We start from the raw sequence: 24,258 nt of genomic DNA, 5'->3' as shown, positions 1-24,258 counted from the left end.
GTCAGATTATCAGCTGTTTAGTGTCAATAAAATCAAGATTTAATACTTTAGACGTTTAATTAAATCATTAACAATTTAGTACTAATAGGATGCTCTGTCAAAGCATAAAAATGAAAAATTTAAGGAGCATCCATAATTATTAAATATTCCCTAAAAAATACGCTCGTAACAATGCGCATGCAATGCGTACTGTACATACCTTTTTCAGAAAATAAGAAGTATAAGTACTTTCTATGTTATACACACATAATCCACGAGCGTAGGCGGGATACGCGATCTGACACACGTCACAGCTGGCGGGATGAAGGGGTGGGTGGAGGGAGGGCAGACTCGCGTGCGAGCGGCGCGCTGTTACTCGTCGGTGGTCCACGGCGGAGTGAGTTTACGCGTCCGTCCAGCATCCCGATCCCCTGGAGAGATCATTGGGAGATGCACGATCGATAACGCGATCGTTCGACGGTCGTGGTGATCCTCGTCGATGGACGCGCTGACTAACCTCCAAAAAATTCCCTTGATTTAGACTTTGTGAACAGTGAGAAGTTTTAGTGGGTGTGCGGACAGAGAGAGATATCTTTTTTTTTTCCCGAGGATGAGAGCGTACGCGATATGGGGTTCTCTGTTGCTTATGGGAAGCTGCGTCGTCCTGGCCGAACCCGAACCAGACCCGTCCGAGGAGCTGTTCAGTCGATTGCAGCAACCGAAGAATCGTAATGAGGACAAGTGTTACGATGAAAACGGCAGGCCGCAGGTTTGTCCCTACATTTTACTTTATATATTATTTAAAAACTAAAAAAGAAATATTTGCAGAATATACAAATTTTTGTAGAGATAATCTTGCACGAAAAAGAAAAAATATTGCTGCAATAAAAAAAAATTCTTTAATAGAAAAAAAAAATTATTGTTATCGCTATATTTTTTTAAAATTTTTTAAATTATATATATTTTTATTTTATTTGTATTGTATAAAATTATTTTCCAAAGAAATATAGAAAAAGTGTGCAAAATTTTTTCTTCACAATTATATATACAGTAGATTCATTTTTTGTTTATATATCTAAACATTTATTAATTTCTTGTACAATTACAATGTCATGTACATTTATTAACTTTCTCTACTTTATTATTTCTTTTTCCAAAATATATTAATAGTTATCGCTGCTATATTTTTCGAATCATTAATTAAATCGGTATCATTTCGGTAGCTTCAGAATTTCGGAGGATGTTAAGGTTATCACGGGGGTTACTCTCAAAGTTACTTGAACTCACAGATAATCATACTAATGATATGATATAAATGGATAAATATCATTTTCTCAATTGAGATATATATCCTTGTATATAATTCGAAAAAATCTAATTTAATTTTTTACAAATTAAAAGAAATTAAATTATAGATAAGAGAAGAAATATAAAAAGAGAAAAGAGAGAGAGAGAGAGAGAGAGAACATCATTATTTTATAATATATGGATAAGGCATTTTATTTAATATACAATAAAACTTATTTTTACACAATATATATTATCTTGATCTAACTTATTTTAATGTTATATGATACAAATTTAATTTTGATTTAATTTAATTAACAATAATAAATTTTATGTAAATTTTACGTTATTTATTTAAGACATTAATACAAACATATATTCTATTAAAATTTGGAACGTGTATTATAGTTATATAATTTACATAATAAACATATATATGTGTGTGCAATTATTTTTTATTATTTAATAAAATTTATTTCATGTATACACAAGTATAAGTATAAAAAAATTGTAGAATAACAAAATTAAATGATAATCTTAATGTTATATACACGATATGTTTGGCATATTTTAGAGATGTATACCGCCGTTCGAAAATGCGGCTTTCAACGTGCTAATGGAGGCAACCAACACATGCGGCGAGGATCATCCTATCGAATTCTGCAAGCAAACTGGCGTACAGAAGAAATCGTGCGAAATTTGCCGGCGTGGCGATCACTCAGCTTCCTTCCTCACTGATCATGACAATAATGACAATGCCACTTGGTGGCAATCCGACACCATATACGAAGGCATCGAATATCCCAATCAGGTCAATCTCACTCTTCATCTAGGTACGTTCTCGTCTAAAATTTAAGATACTCCATAGAAGAAGATTTTTATCTTGCTTATATAGAACGCGTTCATTTATATTTGTGCTATCTTTCTCTCTTCTTTCCCTCTCTGTTTTCATTCACATGTGTGCATATATATATTCTCTTTCTTTCTCTTTCATCCTATTTCGTTATCTACGAGGATGTATGCGCGATGAGATAAATCATTCAGTGTATAGCGGATGATGGAGAAATCACAGACGACCTCTCGAAAACTTTAGAAGCGAGTTTATTCTTCCACTCAGTTGATTTAGAATTTTAATTTAGACAAAAAAATATTTTAACTCTTAGAAAAGTTATGATGTTTTTTAACTATTTCATAAAATTTTTCAAGCAATTTTATGGTTCTTTTTTTAATAAATTATTTCATTAAATAAAATTATATATTATACTGAATTATTCAATTTACAACAATATTTTTTTATTTGGACTAATGTATGCATATTAAAAAATGTGGCAATTTATTGTAATTTGTAATTAATCTAAATTAATTTGTAATTTGTAATTAATTTGAATTAATTTAGATTTATTTCAAACTAAAAAAAATGTATTAGGAATTTTATTTGGGTTGATTGTATGTCAATTAATTCCAATTAGTTGTAATGATTTTCTTGAGAAACGCTGAAAAAGAGAGAAAAGTATACACGATGACCGAAATTTTACAATCTGTACGCCATATGTTCGTTCATTAAAGCATTTGCTTCCTTTTATTCTTCTTTCTCGCTACTTATACGATTACATTATCGTATTTCTTATATAATCTTAGAAGACAACATATTTCTTGCAATAGAAATTTATATGGCAGTAACTTTAATAATAATTTTTTAAAATATTTGTTACATATTGTCACATATATTATTAATCAATTGATACCAAGGTTTTTATCAATACCATTGATTTAAATTTGTATGTATTTTATTGTGTGTGTATTTAGGCAAGACATTCGATATAACATACGTCAGAGTGTTATTCGAGTCACCACGGCCGGAAAGTTGGGGCATCTACAAACGGAAGAACGAGAAGTCACCGTGGGAGCCTTATCAGTTTTATTCAGCAACGTGTCGAGATACATATGAGCTGCCTGAGTCCAAAGAAACTATTCGTGGTGACGATACTCGTGTGCTATGCACTTCAGAATTCTCTGATATCTCTCCACTCACCAAAGGCATCGTTGCTTTTTCGACTTTGGAGGGCCGACCGTCTGCTTATTACTTTGAAACCAACCCTGAACTTCAGGCAATTAACAACAATTTAAAATATATTCTTACTTAATTTATAAAATCTAAAAAAGGTTTTTTTTATAAAATTTTAATTATACAATATTATTTTGAGATTTTCATTTAGAAATTTTTATTGAAAATTAATCCTTTCCTTTTTGATGAAAACAGGAGATTAATATGGAGATGTAATTAATTAAATATTGCAAAAATTATTGCAGACTGCCTTTATTTATTATTTAATGTGCGATGTGACAGATGCAGTTTTCTTTTTGTTATAGGAGTGGGTACAAGCGACAGATTTGAGGATCACTCTGGATAGGTTGAACACATTCGGCGATGAAGTTTTTGGCGACGCGCAAGTGCTAAAATCTTATTACTATGCAATAGCTGATGTAGCGGTCGGTGCGAGATGCGCTTGCAACGGTCACGCCGGAGAATGCGTAAACAGTACCAGTGTCGACGGCAGAACTCGCAGAGTTTGCCGGTAATAACTTCTACTTAACAATAATTTTTAGTATTTAATATGTTCTGACTTATTTATCTTTTTTTTATTTTTTTAAATTTTAGTTTAATTTTTTTATTTTAATTGCTGCGGAAACTTGATGGAATCTTTATGTATTCAATGTTATTAACTCTTGTAAGGAGATTAAAAAAACAAATAAGCAATAAAAATTAAGTCTAAAATTAATTTAAATTAATTGATTTTAAAAAATTAATTTATTTGAAATTAGAATTATAATACTGAATATAATAGAAATTTTCATCTTTTTATTGCCACTTTCGGTGAAATTTTGAGTAACGCTAAATTGCATCTAGAAATTAAACCTTTTGCAGATGCGAGCACAATACCGCTGGTCCAGACTGCAACGAGTGTTTACCCTTTTACAATGACGCTCCCTGGGGCCGTGCCACAACTACAGATGCACACGAATGCAAACGTGAGTATTTATTTAGTAAATATTTTATAATAATCTTTATTTTAATATTTTTTATGAAAAAAAATCGATTCGCAAAATATTCATATTTAGATCTTTGGTATCATAATATCTCCATTTATAATATTTGACACTATGTTTTTACATAGCATTATTATATTTAATTTCCGTAATTAATGTACATATTTTAATACATTTATATAAAGAATAATAATAAGGAATAAACTTTTATATATTAATTTGTTTGTTATCTTGAAATTTAATGATTATAAATATTAAAAAAAATAACTATTCAATTTAACTAATCTTAGCAAATTATGATTTAATAGAAAGACAAGAAGATTTAATATATGAAGCAAAAATAATTTTATGCATTATTATATTTTATACATTAATTACGAGTTTTTTTTATTATAAAACATTATTATAAGTGTGGTATTTTATGCATAACAGAACCATTTGTTAGAAATCAATTTTATCAAAAATTAATTTTATTTTTAGCTTATACTACAATATATAGAATTTTATTTTTAATGTCTTTTAAAAATAATCGTATGTAAATCTGTGCATTGTAAAGTTAATTCTTTTCTGTATAACGTACCACAATGGTGGCTCAACCGAGAACATAATGCGCGTTACAAAAACCATAAGCGACTGCACCTTCACCAGTACCTGATACCAGCTTTGCCTTTTACGTGCATCTCCCGCTCGTTCGAGTGGGGATGCACGGCTTGCGGAGAAGGTGCACAGCCGCTCGATGCACTTTTGTTCGCATTCAAGGGACCGTAATGAGAGATAGATTTTCAAAGGATATGTCGAGGAAATATAATCTTAAATGAGATGATCGTAACGTTTAAAGTGACAGTGATAATTAAAATTCAAAGTAATTCAAAATAGCAATATACGATTGGACAGTACATATATATACATATAATCGCGAAAACAATTGTCCAATTAAATAATTTTATAGTTATATATTATTAAATAATTATAATTTAATTGCATTAATAAATAGTAAGAGTTTATAAAACATTTATAAATTATAAAACAGAGTACATCACATTGAAAAATGAAACTGATCGTGTTATTAATGATAGCGGATTACGTCTCGATAGGCACGCCACAGAATGGAATACTCCCTTGGTATCCGAAATCTAGTAATTAATTTTTACATCAGACTATATATGTTAAAAAATATAATTATTTATTACACGTTTTTTTTTCATTATTATTATTTGTCATAATCATTTATTGAATATTTATTTCTCGAATAATGGCTGATTATTTGTGTTGAGAAGAAGAGTATAGACGCATTTTTTGCATTCAAAAGTTTTGCAATTTTTTTCAACATTATTTGTTATTTATCAATCTAAGCTTCTCTATTAATTTTTACAGCTTGTAATTGCAATGGATACTCGGACAGATGTTACTTCGACAAGGAACTGTACAAAGCAACGGGTCACGGAGGTCATTGTTTGGATTGTCGAGCGAATCGCGATGGTGCCAATTGCGAGCGGTGTCGAGAAAATTATTATCAACGTCTCGAGGATGAGTATTGCGTCGCGTGCAACTGCAACGAGATTGGTAAATATAATCTGGATAATATTTATTTGTTTATGAATAAATACTAAAATAAATATATGATATATAATACTAGTAAATAATACACATAATAAAATATTTTTTAATAGCAAAACCTTTATCAAACTTTATTACTAATAGTTATATTCATTATATATTGTAAATTGGGATTTACATCAAAATTATATACATTATGTGCTCGGAAAATGAAAAATTATATCAAGATTTTTATTGCAAGAGAAAGAGAAAGAAAGAGAAGATTTGTTTTTTTATATTTATATAACTTTTATCGAGATAATTAAATTATAATAATAAGCTTATATTAAAAATAAATTAAATTATAGTAAATAATTTACATAAATTCAAATTAATTCTTTTTTAAATTTTAAATTATGTAATAATGATAAATTGAAATGTACAATAAATTACAGGTTCGAGAAGCCTGCAATGCAACAGCGAAGGTAAATGTCAGTGTAAACCTGGCGTAACAGGAGATAAATGTGATCGTTGCGCGGCCAACTTCTACAATTTCAACTCGCAGGGCTGCACTTCCTGCGAGTGTAGTTTAGCGGGTTCAGCGGGCAACATTCCTAGCTGCGATCCTGTCACTGGAGTTTGTGTTTGTAAGGAAAACGTCGAGGGAAAACGTTGTAGGGAGTAAGTTCTATTATGTTATTTAATTAAATTATTTTTTTTTCTTCAGAAAATAATTGAGGTATATATATATGTTTTTTTTTCTTTGATTAATTAAAAAACTGATTTTTTCTTAATAAAGATCTGATTTCCTTGAACAAATCTTTATTTAAATCTGATTTGTTTGCTTCCCAAAAACAGTCAAACGTGAAATTAATCAAATGTTAAAATTTGCTAGGTGTCGACCAGGTTTCTTTAATCTAGCGGTGGATAATGAGTTCGGCTGCACCCCCTGTTTTTGCTACGGCCATTCCTCGGTCTGTCAACCGGCGACCGGTTATTCGAAGCTATTCATCGAAAATATGTTTGTGCGAGGAAATGAGCGCTGGTCTGCATCCGTCGCTGGTAATCCGATTCCATTGCATTATGATGCGTTGACTCAGACAATCTCCGTCACGGCGCTTGATCGCGACAATGTGTACTTCCTCGCGCCCGATAGATTTTTGGGAGACCAGCGAGCATCGTACAATCAAGATTTATCGTTTATATTGAGGATAGGAGAAACTGGTCCGGCTCCTACAGCTCGCGATGTAATTTTAGAGGGTGGAAACGGTGAACAGATCACGCAACCAATCTTCGGTCAGAATAATCGCTTACCGACTGTCACAGTAAGTATTTTTGTTTTATCATCTTTTATTTTCTTTTCTTTTATCAGTACACACGTAATACATATGTTTATTGGCCAAATATGTATTTAAGCATTTCCTGTCATTTCAATGTAATACAAATGTTAATGTTAATTTTACTTTTGCAGCCTCAGGAATATCGTTTCAGATTGCACGAGCATTCCGGCTACGGTTGGCAACCTCGATTGTCTTCTCGAGCCTTTATGTCGATTTTGTCAAACTTAACTGCCATAAAGATCCGCGGGACATATACTCATCAGGGCCGAGGATTTTTGGACGACGTAAAATTGGAGACGGCTCATCGCGGTGCAGCCGGTGAACCAGCTGATTGGATAGAACACTGCCAGTGTCCTCATGGCTACGTCGGTCAGTTTTGTGAGTCATGTGCTCCCGGATTCCATCACGACCCCCCTAACGGTGGTCCTTTTGCTCTTTGCGTCCCTTGCAACTGCAACGGCCACGCCGACATTTGTGAGGCCGAGACAGGTATTTAAATTGTATCGTCTTTTTTTTGTATTTTATAATAAATTTTTCTATAACTAGTATTATAATTCCATATTTATTATCTTTATTATAAAAAAGGCATTTTGTGAATTAATCTGATCATAACATACTTAACTGATTTACTTGTAAATTATATACTTTTGTGTGTCTTAAATAATTTCCAAATTTAAAGATAAAAATTGATAGAGGATGATAGCTTTTTTTAATACATAACAATTTGCTAAATTTAAATAAACTGTATTTAACTATGTATGATTTATAATTATAGTTTCATAATAATTTCTATAATGTAATATTCTATAATAATAAGTAATATTTCTGTAATAATTTATATTTTATATATAATACAATATTTTTTGTACATTTTTTAGGACAATGCATCTGTCAGCATAATACTGCAGGCAGTAATTGTGAATTATGTAGTAGGGGATATTATGGTTATCCATTGAAAGGAACTCCGGAAGATTGTAAAGCGTGTCCTTGTCCTGATAATGGACCTTGCATTCTTTTGGGTAACAACCCTGATCCTATCTGCTCAGAATGTCCTATTGGTAGAACTGGTAAGTATATACATATTAATCTTTTTACAGATTAATCTTTTCTTTATAAGTTTATTAAAAATACTTGTTTTCTTTTTTGTAGGACCTAGATGTGAAACATGTTCTGATGGTTATTATGGAAGTCCTGAAAAAGGTCTGGCTTGCCGCCCTTGTGATTGCAATAACAATATTGACTTAAATGCAGTTAGAAATTGTAATCACGAAACGGGAGAATGTCTCAAGTGTGTTAACAACACAGCAGGCTTCCATTGTGAAGAATGCCTATCCGGTAAGCATATTCTAAAAAAATATAAGATCTTAGGAGATCAAAAGAGAGTTTGTTACATAAAAAATAGTCTAAAGAGCTATAATAAATAAGAATTAAAAAATTATCCTATAATTTTTAAAAATCTATATCCTGTATAAATATATACCAAAGATCTCTAGACTAATTATGCTTTGTTATTACATATATATACATATATATATATATATTTAATAAACATATTTATAAATAAGCATATTATATATTTGCTTATTATATATTATTGTTTTATATTATTATTAATTATATATTTATATGTATCAGGATATTATGGAGATGCATTATCGGATCGCAAGGAAGATGGATGTAAATTATGTCAATGTTATCCACCGGGAACTTTGGAACTTGACGATGGAAGAATTGTACCTTGCGATCAGTTGACAGGACACTGTGCCTGCAAACCGCATGTCGTAGGTCGTAATTGTGACAAGTGCGAGGAAGGTTACTATCATATCATGAGCGGAGAGGTAAAGTCTATTAAATTAGTAGAAATAATTATATTTTAATGAAATAAAAAATATTAAATTTATTGTAATTTCTTTAAACTATATTTTATATCAATTTCTATTATTCTCATTTATGAAATATCACAAGAATGTCTAAGATTAATACTATTAATAATAATCATCAAAGTCATTATTGTAGGTTTACTTAACTTTTACTTTTGCAATTGAATATGTAACAGTATTATCATTATTTTATTATATTTTTATTTTATAGGGTTGCACAGCTTGCAATTGCGATCTCGAAGGTTCTTACAATCGAACCTGTGATCCAATAACGGGTCAATGTCAATGCCGACCCGGAGTCACAGGTCAACATTGCGATGCTTGCGAACCATATCAGTACGGATTTAGTCGTGAGGGATGCAAATCTTGCGACTGTGACAGCATCGGTTCTCAGGACCTACAGTGCGACGCAAATGGACAGTGTCCTGTAAGTCTATATTTATAGCTATCTCTATATATCTAAAGTTAAATTAATATTCTAAATAAATAAAAGTTGTGCAATACAAAACTCATAATATAATTAAAATTTAAATTAAAATTAATTGTTTCTCTTATTTGCTATATTATTAAAATCAATTAAGCTTACATAAAAAAGTTTTATATCAATTATCTTTATCTTATCTTTAAATTTATGCATTTTTGTGTTTTTCTCCATTATTTTACATACTTTTTGTCGATGAAGTTGTTTTTTTTCATCTTATAATATTTTTGACAATCGACAGTGTTTGACGAACGTTGAGGGCAGACGTTGTGATCGTTGTAAGGAGAACAAGCACAATCGTCAGCACGGCTGTGTCGACTGTCCCGATTGTTATAATCTTGTCCAATCAGCAGTCAACGATCACCGACAACGTTTGGCTGAACTCGAGGATACTCTCTATAAGATTAACAGCAGTCCTACCGTCATCAAAGATTCAGATTTCGAAAAAGAGCTTAAAAACGTTCAGGATAGAGTAAAAGCATTATTGACTATTGCCAAGCAAGGCTCCAGCAGTAAATATAATATTATCTTTATTACCTAAATATCTGATTCTGAAATTGAATATTATTAGAAAAAATACAGATTGAGAAAAAGATTAGTAATTAAATAAAAATTAAATAATTATATAATACTAAGAGAGTCAAATAATTAAAAAAAGTTTTATTAGAATTGATATTATCAAGTAGTTTTTTTCTATTAGAATATTACTACTAATATTATGATCAAATTATATCATTAAAACTATTTATTATAAAATAAGTATTATACAAGAAAGATACTACAAAAATTTAATATTTTTTTTTTTACTTTGCTTTTCGATAGTAAACATAAAGACTGATATCTTTCTTAGGTGAGAATAAAACATTGGTGGAGCAACTGGACGAGATGCGTGAACAATTAAATACAATTGACAAGATATATCAGACCGTGGATGTAACGGCAAATGATGCGCGTGATATAACAGAAGAAGGTTTGATGAATATTGATGAAGCGGAAAAAGTTTTAGATAAAATCTACGAACAGTTAACGGTAAATAAATTCTATTACTATTATTTACATTGACTCAAAACAAGAAATCGAGCAAATATTCTAAAAACTTCTTGAACAATTGTGTTTTTTTCTTTCTGTTCTTCTAGTCTTTCTTCTTTTTTACTATATAAAAAAATATAAAAATTTTAAAACAATTTTATAAATATAACTGTGTTAATTATTATTAAATTAATAAAGTACACATACACATACATGTGTATAATTTTATAATCAATAACAGGAAGCGGAAGATTATTTGGCTACGGATGGAGCTAGCGCTTTGACTGCAGCAAAATTACGTGCTGAACAAGTCGGCCAACAAAATCAGCAAATGACAACTATTGCACAGCAGGCTCGAGTACTTGCTGAACTGTATGTATTTACGTAAATTTCTATGTTAGATATATCAATAAAATTAATTCTTCACAAAGACTTTTCTTTAAAGATAGAAAGTAAAATATTAGTTACTAAATTATATATCATTAAACAGATTTCTTTAAATTACGCATATATAATTTTAATTATTGATGCTTATATTGTTGATGTTGTATTGATTATTATTATGAGAGTGCATTTTCTTTTAGAAATACCAACGAAGCTAAAAAGCTCCATATGTTAGCGGAACAAGCGCGAAATACGACATTGGAAGCTTACAATCTTGCAAAGCAAGCTATATCAAAATATTCTAATATAACGTAAGTAATGCTTCCTTCTATTTTCTCTCGATTCTCTCAATTATATTGATTCATATTTGATATATAGCATGCATGTAATTAATAATTAATAATTTTATATATTGTATTTAATTAATAATAACCTCCGACATATAAATTCTATTATTTTAATATATAATTTCTTTTACTCTTTTCTCTCTTCTAATGTAGCAGTTTTACTATCTAATATTTTGCAATCTTCTATAAATACGCGACTGAAATGCATTAAAAAACAAAATGGTCTTGTACAGGGATGAAATTAGGGGTCTGGAGAACAAGCTGGCACAATTAGAGGATCGTACGGACGTAGTGAAGAATCTGACTGCTATTGCAGCTGCTAAATCTTCTGCTGTCTCTCAGGAAGCATTAGATTTACTAATTCTAGATTTAACGCTTCCTATAGTCGATCTCGAGCAATTGCGACAACAAGTAGAAACTGTCAGCAATGAGGTAATTACAATATTATAAATAAATAAATAAAAATCAAAATTATACTCTCTAATTATATACAAAATTAATATAAAATATTTAATTTAATTTTTGTATTTTGTAATTTTTATTATATTTTATTTAATTGTTTAATTTATTATTAATATTTTACTTAATTGTATTTATTATTTATTTATTAATTTCTTATGCACCATAATGTATCTAACTAATATTTATACAAAAGCTTATATTTTAATATAAGGTTTAAATAATGCATATATATATATATTTCTTAAGGGTTTAAGGATAAAAGAACAGGCACAACTCTTATTGGAGCAAAACGAGAATTTTATCACAGAAATGGCCGAAAAAGCTAAAAACAGTGAAGACCTTCTAGATCGAGCTCAAGATCAACAAGCTGCAACGGCCGAGCTCCTAGCTGAGTTAGACGAAGCCAACGAAACAGCGAATGCCGCCGTTAAACGTGGTGATCAGACCCTGAAAGAAGCTCAGGAAACCCTGAAGAAATTAGGAGGTATGATTTATGATAAAAAATGCAAAAATTATTTCATTAGAAAAATTAAAAAACGCAAATATTTTTTTTCTTTAATTTTTATATTTTGTTTTAGAATTTGACGCTGAGGTGCAACGTGAACGCATTAAGGCTCAGAATGCTTTGCAGGACATTCATATTATTGAAGAATTGATTGATAATGCTAGCATTCAAGCTAAAGAAGCGGAGAGAGTGTTAAACGGATCAGAGGGTAATGCTAAAAACGCGCGCGAAATAGCACAAAACGCTCAGGTAAGAGAAATTATTCAAATTTACTTAAAAATTAAGAAAAAAATCTAAATTATAATTTGTCCTTATTACTAAAAACAATTTTACTTTTTTATTTTCTTTTATTTTATTTTATTTTGTGATGTGTCTCTTGTCTATCAACTACATCTATCTTTTGATTTTATCTCTGTCTTTCTCTCTCTCTCTCTTTCTCCCCTCTCTTTCTATTCACTATATATAAATTATATTTATCATTGAATTTGTTTTTCATTCGTACATGAAAGTGAACTGGTTGCTAGTTCAGAGTTTATCTTCTTCTTTCCAATGTAGCGAAAAAAAAAAATAAACTCTGAACTAGTTCAGCCAGTTTAGTCCAGTGCAGAAATAAAAAACAAACCCATTACATATTATTTGTTATTCCAGACTTATGCAGATAAAGCAAGCGCCAATGCGAACGACATTAGAATAGAGGCGAATAAAACAAAAATTGACGTTGTACGGCTCGGAAACGAAGTCGAGAAGTTACATCGCAGAGTTGAGGCTACAGATTCGATAATGAAGCAATACGAGAGCCAAATGATCAAAGATATCAATATTACCGCTGAAGTAAGAATTTAATAAATTATATTTTAATTAAAATTAATTAATTAAATTAAACAAGGAAAAATAATATATCGGAAATAAAAATTAATCAATCGATAGAAAACAATTGTTAAAAAAAATCATAAAAGTTGACACAAGTACATGAAATTAAAGAAAAAATATTATTCCTAGAATAGTAAATTTATTTATTAATTGTTTAATTGTTTATATATAAAACTCACTGACAATGAAACTATCTTCTTCTAATTCACAAACATCTCTTATCTAGAACGGAATATCTAATATTTTTATCTAACTTTTAGGCGAATCATAAAGTGGGCCAAGCGAAAACCAACGTTACTCTCGCGTCGCAACAAGTTGATAAGGCTTTATCCGATGTGATCGCAATTATTAGAGAGCTGGAGAATTTACCGGAAATTGGTTAGTTTTTTCCTTTCAATTTTTAAAATTTTAAATTTATTTCCAGAAAAAATCTATTTTTAAAATTTAAAAATAGATTTTTTTCTGGAAATAAATTTAAAATTTAAAAAATATATATACATATATATATAAATCTAAAAAATGAAAAAACTGTAACATTTTAAGACGTTAAACTTCAATTGTCGATATTTTATAATTTTAAATAATCCTATTTTACTTATATATTATAATTTCTCTATGTATTTAATTTTACAATTTAGATGACGTCGACTTGAATCGTTTGGAAGAACGCTTAGTCGCCGCCGAGAAGGAAATTAAAGCCGCAAATTTAGATCAGCGGATCCGCGCCTTAACAGAGGCAAAAAATCTGCAGACGCAATGGGTTAAAAATTACGAAGATGAAGTCAGCCGGCTGCGAATCGAAGTGGAGAACATTGATGATATTCGAAAAGCTTTACCAACTGATTGTTATCAGCGCCTTCGTCTAGAACCTTGAAATTAATCTTCTTATGCCATATCCAACATAATTTTGTGTAAGTTTTTAAAAACATATTAAGCCATATAAAACTTTTTTTAAATCCTTAGCATTAATTAAGAGACTCCTTAACTAGATCGTTAAAAATAATTTCTTTTTAGAAAGGATATTATTAAGATTTTGTAAGTCTATAAAAATATTATTTGTAAAGGCAAAAAGAGACTCTGAATATTTCAGCAATAAGTTTTTTTAAATACTCAATGATAATTTGCATAGATTCTTACTAGTAAAGATTTTTTAGAATATTATTATAGAAAGCTTTTCAAAAATTATTTAATATGCATATATTTCTCTCCACATATTTCAAATATATTTCAGATTTCTGTTTTATATCATGTGAAAATGCAAGTCTCTTAAATCATCTACTTAATAATTAAAAAGCATTTTGCATGTTAAGCTAGAAAGAATGGCCTGTATTCTGAGCTCACATTTATTAATAAATGTGCCTCTAAATATATACATGTGTTTGTGTACATTTAAAGACACATTTAAATAATGATATAATGTGAGTTCAAAATACGGGCCAAATTCTGTGCATATAATATACATGCACATGATGGCAATAATAAACGCGTTTTATACCAAAGATTTTTTATAGTATATATACATTGGGATTTATATCGTCATTTATACCGTTCGATTAGCATATATGTTATAATTGATTACTAATTATGTATAAATATGTATATAGATCTGTATACATTTATAACACATAACTGCCACGTTAATACGTTAATACTTTTATCTTAGAATGATCTAGAACTTAAGAGAGCAATGTAAGGTGCGTATGTCAATTTTAAAAGTGTTCTTTGGGATCTTGGAGTTTTAAAAGTAATAAAATATTTTGGAATACAAAATACCTATGAATCACAAAAATAATAAAAAAAGATTTGTAAAATATGAGCTTATAAATAAGAAAATTATTAATCAATTTAAAAGAAAATGAAAAACTATAATTAAAATACATTTTTATATCAAAATGAGAATAAAATATTAAAAAATTCAATTTTTTCATATAGCACTAATTGAAAAATGCTGAATGGAAAATATATATACACAATTTAAAGTTACCTAATTAAAGTACTATCATTTTTATGCTTTTTTTACTATCAAATATTATCCATATAGCTAAATTTGGAGATTCATAATCAAATCTAGTTTATGTCAATCATATTTTTACAATCATATTTTACAGACAAAATAGGTAAGATAAAAGAGCATTTTTATACGAACTTTAAATGTTATAACTGTACTGTTTGAAAGCAATAAATATCTTAAAAATATAATAGTTAAAAATATTATTATCTTGTTTGTTATATCATTTGTTATATATTCGATTGTAGAGAAGAAATAAAACGTTCTTTTGTTGCTTGAGCAACTTTCTGAAATATTGCATATCTTCATATTGCAAATAATAAAAGTATGTCTATGATTGGAAACTTTTTAAGGGAAGAAATAATTTTAATACATTATAAAACATACAACAGACAATTATTATAATACATATAATAAATGATATTAATGAACAATTAATAATCAAAAATTTTATATAAGTTTATTTATAAATTTGCATCTACTATTGGTGTGAAAGACATTTAAAGAGGAGGCCGTTATAAAATTATTTTATAATTAACTATTTATTTTTTTATTCATAAAATCTCACTATGTCAATAATATGTAAGTATGTCAAATGGGACTTAGATTACATTTAAAGCTACAAAGAGGATCTTGTATATCCTTATCATGGGAAAGGAAGAGAAGAGAAAAGAGGCTGGAAAAGGTGGGAGTTGATTCATTTAATTATGAATAAAATGATTAAAAACACCAATATAGCAGTCAACACTCCAATCGCTACCCATTGTCTCCGATCTAAAACAAACGGAAAGTAACATCACATGCGTCACTCGTGATCCTCTACGAGATTAATGTGATTTACGAGGAAATCATGGTTTTATAGAAATATTCATATCATGATTAATAACAATTAACATCCTGATAATAGAAAAATTGCAATGCTAAAATTCTAAATATTTTATCTTATATTTTAAAATTGTTAATAAAGTAGAAAATATTCTGTTATTTAACTTTGATACAACAAACTTAGACAAACAAAATTCAAACTATATAAAATCTATAATATATAAAGCATAGCAATACCAATTATAATTTATACAATTACTCATAAAAAAATTATTGATAATTTGTATTAAAAATTTCAAAATCTATTTACAAATATAATTCTATATAGATAGAGTATTTCATTTTATACATATAAATTATCTTTATATTAATATTGAACAATGTTTCAGCCAAAAATTGAATGATTTCAAGCAAAACTAAAGCGATCTAATGTCAAAAGTTTTTTTCCTAGATAAAGTGTAAAGAAAATAAACTTAATTTTTTAAATTATATACTTTTAAATGGATTAATGTATATATTTACTAGAAAAAAAGTATAACATTTAAGCTGAAAAACCATTGTTTAAGAAGATATTTTAATTTTAATATTATGGAGTAAATAAATTCTGATCGGCTAAAATTTTTTTAAGTGTTATAGAATTTTTTGTGTATAAAATATTTTAGAAACATTTGACTAATTTTATGAGTAATCGTAGATATAATCTTAAGTAAAAAATAGCGAGGAGAAACAGGAACATTTATAATTATTTTCAGTTCACAATACACAAATTGGTTCTCATATTTTATTCGTCACTGTATTCTGTTCTTTCTTTTTTCACACAATTGGTCGTCGGCGAGAGAAAGAGATAACAATAAAACTACATCTTTGTTAATTAATTACATTTACAATCTACGCTTTTCTCGATTCACACAGATATTCCTTAACTTTGTCGTGCACGATCTGTCTTCTCCAACGAAGAAATTCAACTTTTTTATTTCATTTCTTCATAATTCCTGAATTTAATTCTTCAATTCTTGAATTTCCAAATCCTTAAAGGCTTAAATCCTTAAAGCTCTAGATATTTGATTTTATATATTTGTAGATTTTTCAATCCGAAGATTTTAAAATTTTTCCTTTACAAATTTTTGAATTTTTAAAATTTTTTACTTTTTAGAAATGTAAAGGGAATTACAATTCTTCTCACTTTTGAATATCTAAAACTGTCTTCGATACTTATATGTATACTGTTTCTTGAATCCTTAAGTTCTTCTCATTTTTTTCATGTATTAAGTTTTTAAATCTTTTAATTTTTTATACATTATTTACTTATTAATCTATTTTTTCCAATTTTTCCCAAAAAGAATTAAATACATCTTACTTTTGGAATAATCTATACACTTTTTCGATATTTAATGATTATATTCAATAACTGCGCTATATTCTGCAATATATGATTTTACTAAGAATATTCCTTCAGGAATATATGTCTAACTGGTCCGTCCTGATTTCGTCACTACAAATCGCGCTTTCTGAACAAGACTCGATATTCTTTGGTAATTATAACAAACTACATTATCTCTAATGTAGTAACAATTAAAATTAACTAATTAGGTCTTTATTTTCTTCTTTTTTTTTCTAAAAAGTTTGCAGATATTTCAATTTATGTTCTACACTCTAAAATATTACTCATCTGCAACTAATTAAAGAATCTTTTGCTTATTTTTATCTTTATTTTATTCTTAATCTTTATTTTTTATTTCTACTTATAATTAGTGCTAATCATAATCAGTGAAAATGGGATAACAAAAATGCAAAATATGATTAATATCGCTATATGTTAGAACAGAAAATGTTAATAATGGTTTAAAACGTTTACGTTAGATAGATTATTTTTTATTAGTAACAATTATTTATAAGATTAGTTAATTATTTACTAAATTTCTGTCTAAATTATTTTGAAATATTATAATTAAAAAGGAAAGCTAAATTAGTTTTAATTATTAAGAATATGTGTATAATTTTATATATATATATATATATATATATATATATATATATATAACATATATTAGTTAATTATTAATTATCTAGCTATTTTCTAAAAGTTGTTAAATTTTTTTAAATAAATTATAAACAAAATTTAAATAAAAAAGGAAATTATTAAGTTATTTTTTAATATTAAAATAATTCACACGCAGTAATAATATAATTATGTAATATTAATAACACAAAGTAATAATTAATGAAGTGATTATTAATGTAATTGGTAAAAATTATATATATACATAAAATTCCTTTTTAAAAATAATTTAGGCATAATTTAGTAAATAATTTCCTAGGACAAAGATGTTACTCTAGTCCAGGTTATACAACAACTAATTCTTTGCGATAATATATTACATATAATATGTAGACTGCATTTGCAACATTATCCTTTGTGTTTAGCACACAATAGACTTTTTAAAGAAATTTAGAACTAATATATATATATATATATATATATATATATATATATATATATATATATATAATTTTTAATAGATTCTTACAACTTTTAAATTTCTAGACATTCCTAATTGTGATTAATATGCAAGATATGAACTTGCGCTACAAATTTGTAGATCAAAGTGCACTCTCTTGGGATCTTAAACAATCACTTTCTTTAGCTAAACAATTTTACAAAGGACAGTTGATTTGTTAAAGAACAATTCGATGGCATCAATAAAAAGTATTGTAAGTTTAAAACTAACTCTTCAATAGAATTACATGCATTTTTTTTCTTATAACTTTTATTTATATATAATTTATGTTTTATATTTGTCATTTTTTATATTTTATTTATATCTCTTTTTTTATACTTTCATAAAATATACATTGCGCTAATAAAATAATATTGCAAAATAATTATAATTATAAATACTTAAAAAAATTGCAATTACAATATTTCTCATTGATGCCCTTGGGTTATCTAAAGATGCACAACAATTAATTATTAGAACATAGGAAACAATTGGCAATTGTGGTGGATAAAGAGGAAAGAGAGGAGGGCTTGTTATCAGAGATGAGATCTGTGACACTGGATGTCACTGGGGTAGTAGGAGCAGGAATGTAATTGTTATAGTTACCATTACTCATGTGCAGCACCTTGGCCATCTTCTTCATGGTAGCATCCAGCTTGGAATCCGTCGTTTCCAGTTCATTCCCAAATTCGTCCAACATCCTGCAAAAGATATAATCTTGAAGACTCATACTATAGTAAAGACATAATCAACAAAAGAAAGAAATGATGCATAGATAATGAATAAAAAATATGAAATTTTATTTACACAGCTTGTTCATCTAGTTCACTGTTGATTTGCCTAGATACTGTTTTTAATGTGCCAACTGTTTCCCCAATCATGTCTAATTGTTCGTCCTGTTGCATTATCATGGTGTTCTGCTGCTGCATTGAATCACTGAGGAATTGCCTATTTGGACTATCAATTTCATTTTCTAGCTTGCTGTATTTAGTGGTGCCATGATTGGTTGGTACTCGTGCTGGGCTGTTATCTAGAAGCGGCTAAACATATGTATATATAACAGATATAATTATTGTAAGTATAACGTGTGATTAATATTGTAGAAATAATTATAAAATTATATTAATTTATATATTTATTTGTATATAAAACATATTTAGCATTCAGAGATTTAATATTTGTTAAAATATTTATAAAATATAAAGATAAATAATAAAAAAAAAAAAAAAAATAGATTAAAAGAACAAATAAGTATAATTTAATCATAAAGTTTACACAGTTTATCATTCAGATTAAATAATATGTGAGATAAAAATCGCATTTCTCGAGAATTCCTAGATATATAATCGGCTTCTAGATAAATGCTAGAGAGAGTATATATCTTAGTTTCATAAGGAAAAATTCTTGAATACCGTGTATACCATTGTCGTTTGTAAGAATTGATGAATAGATTTGTCAATTTTACAACGTGTGAATTGTCAAAACAACACTAATTAAGACCGACATGATAAATCACTCCTTTCAGGTTAGGGATCACCGAATGAACTAAAATGTCATAGACGCGAGATGAGATCGTTCAATAATGAGTGGACGTAGCTACCTAGATGTCACTGTCTTCGCCACATAGAGCAGAAGGAAATTACGAATTTTAATTTAATTTTACTTATAATACAAATAATTAGATACACAAGTATATCTAATTATTTTTATTGTAGTTAGATATATTTATAATATGTAGACGAGAAAGTATAAATAAAGGAGAAAATTATACCTGAGAAATATAAACTTAAATATACATATGTAATTTCAATTTTTAGATTTTTTTTTAATTTATGCAACACATTTCAAAGATATTCTTCTACATAAAACAAGACAAGAACATATATTGCAAATTAATAATAATAAAAACAAATAAAATTTTATATTCATTATTCATAATTTTTCATTAAGATTATTTTCTTTTAAATTCTTACTAAAACATTTACAATACAAAATTATAAAATTTTCTAATAATATAAGTATAATTTTTATTTTTTATTGTTCATCTTTTATCTTTTTCGTTCGTTTTTATTCTCTTAGTTTTACTTTCCTCATACGTTGTGTGTTTTTTTTTTTTGTTACGATATGTGTATTGTACAACTTAACACTTTCTAGCATGCAGTATAGATACTAATATATTATATAATATGATATAATGAAGTATATAATTAAAGTATGAGAAAATACGAACTGTACAAACCTGTCTTGCCGTGTTGTCACGATCCCGGCTTCTGCTCAAGTTTAATTTGTCCTTCATGATCTGTAGAATTTAATATACAAGTAATTTATATCAAGTTAGCATTAATTTTGCGAATGACAATAATGTTTTGTGTACCTCACGAGAAACATTGCATTTTTTAAAATTAAAATAAATATGATGAAATAATCAGTAATTATAATCCGTTATTATGAAATAATAATGGATTTATTATTAACTTGTTTATTTAATTTACCTTGACTTCTTCTCGTGCTTGCTCAATAAAACTTCGTTGAACAGTCAACTCTTTGTTGTCGATCTTGAATTTCGTCGGATTTTTCTCAACGATACGTATATATGCGTTAAGAAATATATATAATTCAATAAATTAATAACCGTGATTTTCAATTACATATATAAAAAAACATATTTCATACAATTTTTTTCAATTCAGATTTCAATTTAAGTTTTAATTTTAAATCCAAACTCTTACACAAGATTCAATTCAAAATTCAACTACAGAATCATTAGAATTAAATTTAGACTAAGTGTGTATACATATCCAGGTTCAAGTGAAATGCAAAAAATTCATCCAGAATTTGAGTGAAATTTTTCAGACTATGAAAAAGGATATAAATGGTGTCTTCAAGGTCGTCGAGGTCCCACTCGATGGAGCGCAGTGCTTTTCGTAGCTCGGTGGTGGTCCAGTCTAGCTCGTCCGTGCGGGAGATCGCCGGTGTCGTGGCAGAGCCGCTCATCGGCAACCCGGTTGGCGACGTGATCCCGACATTCTGCAGTTCGCTCCAACGGCCGTACAAGCCGCGGTTCTTGTTTAACGCCTTGCACACCTCGCTGGAACATGACAAGTTCCACGTGCAAATTAGTCACGATACTTATCTAGACAAATTTGCCTGTAATCGATCAATGACACAGTTCCAGAATCAGTGGACACGTGGCAATTCGAAAATTTACGTTATAATAATTCAATCAAGTTAAATTTAAAAATTTATACGCGAAATTATAATTTAAATTTGCAAAATTACATATATATACAAATTCAAAATTAAGACTTATTTTTATGTTAAACATGTGCGATTGAAATTCGTCTCTACAAATATATTTTTATGCTTCAATAATTTCTATTTTTTTTTAGATACATTACAAATCTATATAAACAATTATTAAATAATTAGTTAATTGTTATTAATTACATATTTCCTCTTTATTTCTTTCGTTTAAAAAAAAGAAAAAAAACCTTTCCATGCTCATACGCCCTACGTCTTTGAATTTAAAAATCGTATTGTGTATCAAAATTATATATGCGTAATAGTATAATTATATTAATAATGATACCTGTTATTTTTATATAATAACATCATAATCGCACTATTATAAATAAGCTGGCAAGTATTTTGCATTAAATCTTTATAAAAAGAGGTTATGTTTTCTCGCAGATATATCACGCATGTTCGAAAATTGTTTAGAAAACAATCGTACATTTTTTGTATGTTTTTTGTATATTAAAATATTATTAGAAAAAAATATAAATGTTTTGGTACTAACAAAATTAATTTATTTTTATATAAACATTATACGCGGTTTCATTTTAAAAAAACGTTAATATAATAACTTAGACTTTTTAAAAGCAGTGTGATTTAAAAAAAAAGATTCTTATTATAAAATGCATCTCTTTATGAAATAATTTCTTCTTTAGATTTCTTCTTTAAATATATTTTTGTGTCTTGAAAATAATAGGAGATATTTAAGATACACATATTATTTATAGAAATACATTAATAAATATTAAATATTTATAGATATATCAAGATAAAAATGAATCATTAAATTATTTAATAATTACTGACTAATTATTTCGCGAATTTACGATGTACATGTATGCTGATTTACATTTAATTTTCATAAAACTTTACAGTCTCCAAATAATAATCATTGTTTAAGAAACGTTAAATTACAAATCGTTCATTTCGTTTAAACGTCAAATCTGTCAAAAACGCAACATCGTGCAATATATATTCATCATACACAACCCATGCATATCGCTCTGTCAAACAATGACGAATATTGCCCTTATTGGAACAATATGTCAGCTCGAGATAACCGCGTTTACGAAACGTGTTATTCTTAGAAAAGCAAAAGGTGATAACACTTTGACAATCGGTCGTCGCATCAATTTTAATCCGCGATATCGCACGAGCTCTTATCAGCATGTTTGCAAACGTTCCTGTCTCATAGAGGTTGCGCGCTCTCGCTCTCATTCTATATTCCATCCCTCCTCTCCCCTCCTACGAAAATCCCCATGACAATGATAGACACGGGATCTACGCTCGAATCATCGTTGCTTTTCTTCTTTCTCTTTTCGAACTCGCGAGGCATAACACGTACGTACATTGATCGCGCAAAAAAAAAATCGATTCGCACTCTCGTTTCCTCGACTGCACTTACTCTTTGACGACAAAGAACGGGTTTTCCAGCGTCATTCCTCCGTCTTTGAATTTAAAGCCTGGGCCGCGGCCGCCTGTCTCGCCGCGACGGTCGCGCGGCACCCTCGGTGGAAGCGCGATCGCGCCCCGGCCGCGCGCTCATCGGTTGGGATAAAATTCCGGAGCCTACCGGAGGTAAGCGGGTGCGCCCGTTTTTCGCGGTAGAAAAACCGCGGCACCCCTGCGATATATTTTATCGCTCACGGATGATAAGAAAAGAAGTCCGAGGGAAAAGAAGAAGCGGAACTGAAACTCGCGAGCTGGAGCGCGAACGTCGTCGTCCGTCGACGCGCAACGCAAGTAGTTATCAGCACCCGCGACGCACTCGCGGTACCGTCGTGCGACGTCCACTGACGTCTGACGTCTACTCCGGCTCCGGCGTTGCTCGCCACTATTTATTCGATTTTCAGGGTCGCGCGCGCCCCGGCGCGGCCGCGCCGCGACGCCACGCGGTGGCGGCTACCGCGATTTATTGATTCGTCGTGGAAATTTGAGGTAGCGTTCACACGATCCGCTTTAGGCCCGACACACAATAGAGAAAATGTTAGAAATATGAATGGATATTAAATATTAGGAAGAGCAATGTTTGGAATTGTTCTACTTCAAAGAATAAGGGAACGGAATGGATTAATTAATCTTAATTTATTAAGATTTTTAATTCGTTATGCGTTAATCTATTTTCCCTTTTCTTGTTCAAAAATAAAATTATTTTAATTTTATATTTTTAGTGTTTAATATTTATTCCTAAATATTTTCTCTATTGTGCGGTGGAAAAATTGGCGCGCTAAGCTATCGAATATAGAGATTTTTTCCATCGTGTAACATTTTTGTTTATGTAAGTTAAGGAAAAACTCCCTATATATGTGTGTACGTCAAATTAATAATTAATTAATAATTATAATGTTTGCAACGCACAATAATTTAATTAATCATGTATATGAATGATGGATTAATTGCATCTTGCAGTATACAATGTTTTTTACATATTAGATACATATAATAATATGATTATTGATTGATTTCTCTGTATATTTATATATTC

General features: G+C 28.9%; 2 protein-coding genes across 3 annotated transcripts; one reads left to right on the top strand and one right to left on the bottom strand.

Annotated features, from left to right (window-relative positions):
* The first annotated feature begins 338 nt into the window (after positions 1 to 338).
* Positions 339 to 15,830, top strand: Lanb2 (laminin subunit gamma-1). The gene is made up of 23 exons (XM_072900135.1): positions 339 to 748; positions 1,841 to 2,099; positions 3,073 to 3,374; positions 3,637 to 3,842; positions 4,193 to 4,296; positions 5,689 to 5,877; positions 6,306 to 6,531; positions 6,746 to 7,175; positions 7,322 to 7,679; positions 8,069 to 8,257; positions 8,340 to 8,525; positions 8,826 to 9,028; positions 9,282 to 9,497; positions 9,793 to 10,063; positions 10,402 to 10,580; positions 10,822 to 10,952; positions 11,165 to 11,275; positions 11,545 to 11,743; positions 12,020 to 12,257; positions 12,352 to 12,527; positions 12,927 to 13,109; positions 13,409 to 13,526; positions 13,787 to 15,830. Exons 1-23 carry the CDS (start codon positions 590 to 592, stop codon positions 14,020 to 14,022), a joined length of 4,869 nt encoding a protein of 1,622 aa, XP_072756236.1. The 5' UTR covers positions 339 to 589; the 3' UTR covers positions 14,023 to 15,830.
* LOC140669927 (syntaxin-6-like) lies at positions 15,665 to 23,602 on the bottom strand. Of its 2 annotated transcripts, XM_072900149.1 has the most exons (7): positions 23,179 to 23,602; positions 21,350 to 21,567; positions 20,972 to 21,066; positions 20,719 to 20,778; positions 19,287 to 19,519; positions 19,086 to 19,180; positions 15,665 to 15,930 (listed from the first exon to the last, which is right to left on the bottom strand). In XM_072900149.1, the coding sequence occupies exons 1-7, from the start codon at positions 23,211 to 23,213 to the stop codon at positions 15,854 to 15,856; spliced, it is 813 nt and encodes a 270-aa protein (XP_072756250.1). In that variant the 5' UTR covers positions 23,214 to 23,602; the 3' UTR covers positions 15,665 to 15,853. The 2 variants fall into 2 exon arrangements, with proteins under 2 accessions (XP_072756250.1, XP_072756249.1); XM_072900148.1 differs by lacking the exon at positions 15,665 to 15,930 and having other exon boundaries at positions 18,802 to 19,180; positions 23,179 to 23,601.
* Between the last annotated feature and the right edge of the window lie 656 nt (positions 23,603 to 24,258).

This window comes from Anoplolepis gracilipes, chromosome 10 (assembly GCF_047496725.1).
Source record: "Anoplolepis gracilipes chromosome 10, ASM4749672v1, whole genome shotgun sequence".
Classification (NCBI taxonomy): Eukaryota; Metazoa; Arthropoda; class Insecta; order Hymenoptera; family Formicidae; genus Anoplolepis; species Anoplolepis gracilipes.
This window is presented reverse-complemented; position numbering and strand designations above follow the sequence as displayed.